The sequence below is a fragment of the Lepeophtheirus salmonis genome, chromosome 6 (assembly GCF_016086655.4).
Source record: "Lepeophtheirus salmonis chromosome 6, UVic_Lsal_1.4, whole genome shotgun sequence".
NCBI lineage: Eukaryota > Metazoa > Arthropoda > Copepoda > Siphonostomatoida > Caligidae > Lepeophtheirus > Lepeophtheirus salmonis.
Genome location: NC_052136.2, coordinates 42,686,797 through 42,693,447, shown reverse-complemented (window position 1 = coordinate 42,693,447; position 6,651 = coordinate 42,686,797). Strand labels below are relative to the sequence as shown.

Sequence of the window (6,651 nt, the reverse complement as noted above, 5' to 3'; positions counted from 1 at the left end):
CTGGGTCTTTATGACATATTTTATGCATCACTAGTCAGAATTCATTGTAAGCCGATATAATATTTTTCATGGCTTTAGGAAGAAGCATCTTCATGCAATAAACAAATTCTTAAGAGTCTTTGAATCAATGACAGTTAAAGGGAAAAGCGAAGAGTTTGCAGTCGTTATCAATTCTCTTGATTCATTAAATACTCTAACGTCTACGCCTCCTTCCTGAGCATCTTAACATAATATTAATAAGGAGTGCGCCAACGAGTTGTCATATTATAAAAGGATGGAATCAATAGGAAATAGAAACAAATATTGCATTATTGATGTCGAAGGAACTCGCACATGCCCGGGCCATCCTCCTAGTCCTATGTCTCCCAATTCTCTACTTTCATTAAACAATGTAAAAAGTTACAACTTAGAATTGTTGAGATAGTACGCATAGTGGAGCAGAGAAGACATTTAAATTGATTGAAGGAAAGGAACTGTGTGCGTTACATAGTTGTATTCACAAGAAAAAATACGCTTTTTAACGCAAAAACACCGAAACAAAGTGTATGTGTGTATTGAATCGTTGTTCCACCAGGTTTTAGTTTCTCCTTTGCAAGTGGAGTGTTTGTGAGTGTGGAATGTGAGTGTGGTGATCAAGAGAACGTATTTCTCTCTCCTTCTGTTCCTCTTACGTGTATTATTTATAGAAATACATTTATTATTTTATTACAAAATATAATAATATAAAATGGCAACAATATTTGGCAATGCCCTTCTTGGTAAAGCATTGGGGCACACTGATGCTCAAAAAGCTTTTCGACCTTGGTGGGATGTTCTTGAGGACTTCCTTGTGTATGGATTGGTAATGGCAGGTAAGAAAGAACGCTTTTCTGGAAAAAATAATGAATGAATGATATTTTTATGGTAAAGAGATGTTAACAATCATGGTCATTAGCATATGTATACTCCTGTGGACACCTCTGATCCAGGACCGAACTTTATCAGTTTCAGGACTGATATGCAGGACTGAACTGGTCCGGGCCGAGACTAAACTGGAGTCTTCAGTTCAAAATAACAATTAAAAAGTGAGGAATGGGCATATCGGCGACAAATTAAGTCAAATATATCAAATGAATTTTCTAAAATATAGCTACAATTCTTGAGTATCTTAACTCATCCCATAACTTTGAATACAAAGCCTAATCGCCTAATAATATATATCGTCTGTATGCATAAAATAGGTTGGGGAAAAAGTAATTTTGGTGTTTTCGCCTTATTACAATGCTTTATATGTTACAATGTTAAATTGGGATTTTCTACTTATCTTTTATTCAGGATTGTATTTATGTTGACGCAGCACATGTATGTGCTGCGTCAACATTACATGTTTTTACAAAAATCAAGAAAAAGATTATAATTCATTTTTTACATTGTACATATACAATTGCACCTATGTGCATCCCAATATTTTAAAGAAATATTATTCCACCCACTTATAGACTTTGTATTCAATTTCAGGGATGATTTGAGATACCTAAGAATGTTAACTATAGTTTAAAACCTTAATTTTACTTACGATACTTTATTTTGACCCCATATTATTGATTTTTCAACCATAAAAATTATCAACTTATAACTATTTAATAGTGAAATTGATTTTGTTTCTACTTTAAATTGTGCCATTTGCAATAACTCCAAAAGAGTAATCCGAATAACTTGTCGATAGAAATGACAATAAAATCAAAAAATACAAATGAATCCAGACTCAACTTTATGGGAATGTTTCTAGCTTTATTATACAACATTTTATTTATATATTATGTATTTTATAATATGTACGTATGTTAACAGGGGATTTAACCTTTGAAACGCCGGCGTATGTGGTGTGCAAGTACTCGTTAAAAATGAGTACTTATTTCATCCATCGCCGTACTCCTAGTAAAAATGTATCTCATAAACTAAAGGTTTCCCTCGAAGTATTAATTGTAAACACCCTCATAAAATTATTTTTATTAATATATTTTCAAATATGTTATAAGTAACATAATACTTACGTATATTTCAATCCCCGATGTTTGGAAAAAATATAATTGTCGATGTGAGTTGATATGTTTTCTTAAAGAATGCATCCATGTAAATATATAATTAATATGATAATGAACACTTTCTCTTTATTCCACTCTTAAATAATTCATCAACTCGTATAAAGCGTTTTCACTGACGTCATGAATTGCATCATAATTGAAGGAGACTCCATCTTGGGGGCTCAAAAATGATATTTTTACGACATAAAATGAACAAATTTCGAATAAATTTTTAACTAACTTCATCAAATAGCTTTGAGAATAAAAAACGACTTAACACTTGCATTGAATACTACTTGATGCCAATTATAAATACTGATATTTGAATTAAATAATATTTACTGAAAATCTTTATAGGATGTCTAAATTTGATTGATTAGCGACGAGAAAAGTAGGATAATTAGAGAAAATATCCTATTACTTCCATTGTAATAATTAATTTATATCCCCAATATTGAAATGATATTGTATTATGCATATTTTTAATATTTATTAGGGTCAGATATATAATAAAACTAAGCATTTGAGACATGTATTTTTGATAAAGAGTAAGGTTTAAGTCCTATTATTTCTTGGTCCGATTTTGACATACAATAGTTTACTATTTTTCTGAATATTAATGAAAAAGAGGTATAAAACTTGGTTGTTTAAGTCTCCAAACTCGCTGACATCAGCAATGCTGATGTCAAAAGAAAACGCTCTATTATCATGTAATTTATCAAACTGTTCATGAAATATTATATTTTCTAATAGAATCCTCATTAATCCTGTCTTTATTCTTCCAGGACTCATTGTTGCACCTACACGCTGCTATAAATTCGACACCATTAGATTGTACTCAATGCTTTGAGGGTACTTGTCCGGACGAATATGTGAAATCGGATGAGAAGCGGGGTTTCAGTGGAGATGGGTTCTCAAATATTGTACTGTTATGGCTTTAGATCGTTTTATACTTTATTTTCCCTATATATTATTGGGTATAGGATTTTTACTTATTGGAATCGAGAGAATGTTTACTAGGTAAGGATGATGTTCGAAATTCAACAACACTTATTAAATATAAGTATGCTATTATATATATATATTTGTAATTACTATGTAGAATGGTCCCCTCATGTAAAAGAATAATATCTCCACCCCTCATAATTGAATAACGATTAGGATAATGTATTTTAATATGTGCTATATTTTTCTAGAATCTTCAAAGCTGATCGAAAAGTGGATTTGTTCTACTCCTTAATTGCAAAAGAAGCCCTTGAAAACCCATATGAAGAAGGAGAAGAGCTTATTGAAGAATCCAAAGACTGTATTGAGGTTCTTTACTCCTTCCGTAAAAGCAACAATTTCTTCAAATCCTATCTTTATCGCACCATTGTCGAATTAGTTGTTGCTATATTCTTATTTGCTTTGCTCATTGTTTATGGTGTTGCTTCCTTGAGAAAAGGGGATATTGTATACTGTAATGTTCATGGGATTTACTACGAATGTGCTGGCATTTATCCCCAATTTTATGGAGTAGTCCTTGGAACTGTACTCTTTATTCTCATTGGATACATGCTTTGTACGTCTTACAATTTGGTATGGCTTCTAATTCCTTACTTCGGTAAAATGAGTTTCATGATGAAGAGTCTAAAGAACTTTGGAAGTACAGATATCCATGAGCTTTACTATAATAACAGAGATCTTGCTCTGATGTTGGATTTACTTGCTGAGAATTCGGGTTTAGCTCCTTCCTTGAGAATATTGGGTCTATTCGACAAGGACTTCAGAAGCACAATTGAACCAATCAATGTTCTTGTAGAGCGTTTGAGTGGAGCAGGTGGTGATCTAGAGATTAGAGTCAAATTCGAAGAAGCAGTTAACGCGCGAAAATTAATGAATAATTCGAAATTGATTCCAAATATTTTATATACTGTTGAAACCAAACCTCATACTAAATCTTCTGCAATTGAAACTTTCTCTTCTGCTACAGAGCAATCAATTCATCCCAGGAAACTCATGATTGATTCTGAAGAAAGTGGATCTGAAATGCAAAATATCCAGGGTATTAACTATACATCCGTTATAAGAGATGTAGAACCTAAACAAGCCTACACCATTTGCATATCCACCATTATTAACGGCAAAACTGTTGCAAGAGTCTTACAAGGTCTAAAAGCTGCAGAAGAAGTTGAAAAGGAGATCGATGAGAAAAGTAAAATTAACATGCCTGAAATCAATGCTTTCCATGGTCGCTAATATGTGTGATAGTGGAAATTGTTTTAATAAAACAGGATCTCTCTCGCACCTCGATAACATTATAAAAGCATTACAATTCATACTATATTTTGGTTGATATGATCTTAACCATCAACTGCCAATTCATAATTTATTTGCATTTTCTTAAGTAATAAATATTTTACTTTTGTACATATATTTATCAATGATTATATTGTAAGTTTGTGTCAAAACTTGCTCATTTTGTTAAGTCATTACTTATTTAATTATGAGGAATATAATTAATTTTGAAAGCGTATGTTATTTTCTTGTTAAATATAGTGGTGTAGCATATATACTGGGGTATATAAAAAGAAATAGACATTATAGCCAATAGTTATACCTGATGTAGAAAAAGTACTGAGACCTACCTCTAAGTAGTTATTAAATTACTTATAACTGATCAGGATAATTTTATACATAGAAAATGTTATTTTATAATATTTTTACTATAACAATGCACATTAATCATGAATCTGGACGCAATCAGCCTCAATTACAGCCTCCGGAACTCCTTGTACACATTGGCAACGTAGTCATTTTTCATGATCATCCACTGCTGGTTAACGGGAGGTCTTCAGAGCATCGATATTCGGGTGGCAGATTTTGCAGACCTTCTCTCTATTTGCCACCAAATAGAGTAATCCAGTGGATTCAGATAGGGATTTGAGGGTGTTAAAGGTTTTTTGACCAGAAATTCATGTTGCTACCCATCCACTCTCGAACAATATTAGCAGTATGGGCCAGTGACCCGTCCTGCTGAAGTACGTGCGTGGCCTTGCTGGGCTTCTTGATGGTCTTGGTGATGTATGAGACCACATTTTCCTTCAACGCCATCAGTAGTCGGCCGCGGGTAATCGGTATCCAACAGAAAACCAAATTAGAGGTCTTTTTATCTAGTTTATCCCACAACATCCCATATCATCATAGAGGCCGGATGTTTGATCTTTGTGATTTTCCTGATGCTATTGTCAGCTTTACCAAAGTATACCACCCAATAATTTTACTTGTAGACGGGGTCAACGGTAAATGTATTTTTTTCATTTTTGTATTATTATTTTCTTTTATTATTTTTTATTTTTAGGAAAAAACTGTTCTAACTTCTAAATTTTATCAAAATGTATCTAAATAGTCCACAGTCTCTATATAGTCCGTTCAAGGACTTTATGGAGAAAATAATTTGATTGACTGTCTCCATAAAGTCCGGCTACCGTAACATGGCGTTATCTCGCTAACGCAAAAATACCCAATGTATTTTGTTGTCAGCTGTCAATTTCCTTATTTCTCTGTCATGTCATGGCTATTTCATAATTTTTTGATAAATAAACAAAGTAATAAGTTATTTTATACTAACGCTCAGTTTCCAAAAGAACAGGAATACAATTTCTTGTTGTTCTTGGTAAATTACAAATTTATAGCTACGCTTTCAATAGAATATAACTAAGCAATATTATAATTCAATATATATATGTAATTCATTTTAAAAATGGTGAAGAAATAATATGATTGTGCAATGAATTTAAGAATTCACTGGATAGTGATACATGATTAATGCTTTAGGGACTAGATAAGAGATATACAGGAGTTGGAATGATTGACTAATTTGTTTAACCACCAGATGATTTCCGGCTTTTTTCGGTTTCTTTTTTGGAGGAAAGGTTGCGTCATACAATAAAGGTAACGAGGTGGTAAATTTCCATGTTACAATTCATATACTAGGTCTGGGTCATCAGGATTAATCTATTCATAGACTATTCTTTGAATAACTCCATCAATTGAGATAAATGCTTCAAATTAAGAAATTTGTATTTAATTGTATGTTAAGATTTAATTAAAAACTATAGGTCGATTTTTGGTGGAGTATCGGACAAAGTAGAACTATGCCTCATTGCCCGATTGAGCCTTCCCATTTGTCGGTATCGTTTTTGTTGAGTTTTGGTGGATTTTTGGTAAATTTCTAACTTTATTTCAGTTATCAAGAATTCATAAATAATTTATAATGTCACACAATAATATTTTTTTTTCTTACAGCCGCTGTATTGTATATATAATTTTCAACTCGATACTTAGCTTTTTTTTGGTGTCGTGATAACTCTTTTAACTACCCATACCTCAGAAGCAGTAAAATGTTTCACCTGTAAGGAAATTTCGACACAGGGATAAATGAGGGTAACTTCTGAGTTCCAGGTATAGTGGTGACCCTTTTTTGCCTATCGCTTAAGAGCACCAATTCTTGATTATATTCCCTACATTTGGAATATGCAAAATTTATATTCTTAACATTTTTTTAACAAAATTTATAACATTGGATAGGAGTTAAAATTGGTTCCGA

General features: G+C 32.3%; 1 protein-coding gene across 1 annotated transcript; it reads left to right on the top strand.

Moving 5' to 3' along the window:
* Positions 1-359: 359 nt before the first annotated feature.
* On the top strand, positions 360-4,478 carry LOC121120438 (uncharacterized). The gene is made up of 3 exons (XM_040715303.2): positions 360-851; positions 2,849-3,083; positions 3,260-4,478. The coding sequence occupies exons 2-3, from the start codon at positions 2,995-2,997 to the stop codon at positions 4,299-4,301; spliced, it is 1,131 nt and encodes a 376-aa protein (XP_040571237.1). The 5' UTR covers positions 360-851; positions 2,849-2,994; the 3' UTR covers positions 4,302-4,478.
* The last annotated feature ends 2,173 nt before the right edge of the window (positions 4,479-6,651 follow it).

Coding starts and splice junctions, on each gene's coding strand:
- LOC121120438 (XM_040715303.2), top strand. CDS start 2,995: ATGGCTTTAGATCGTTTTATACTTTATTTTCCCTATATATTATTGGGT. Junction 3,084..3,259: donor ATCGAGAGAATGTTTACTAG/GTAAGGATGATG, acceptor ATATTTTTCTAG/AATCTTCAAAGCTGATCGAA.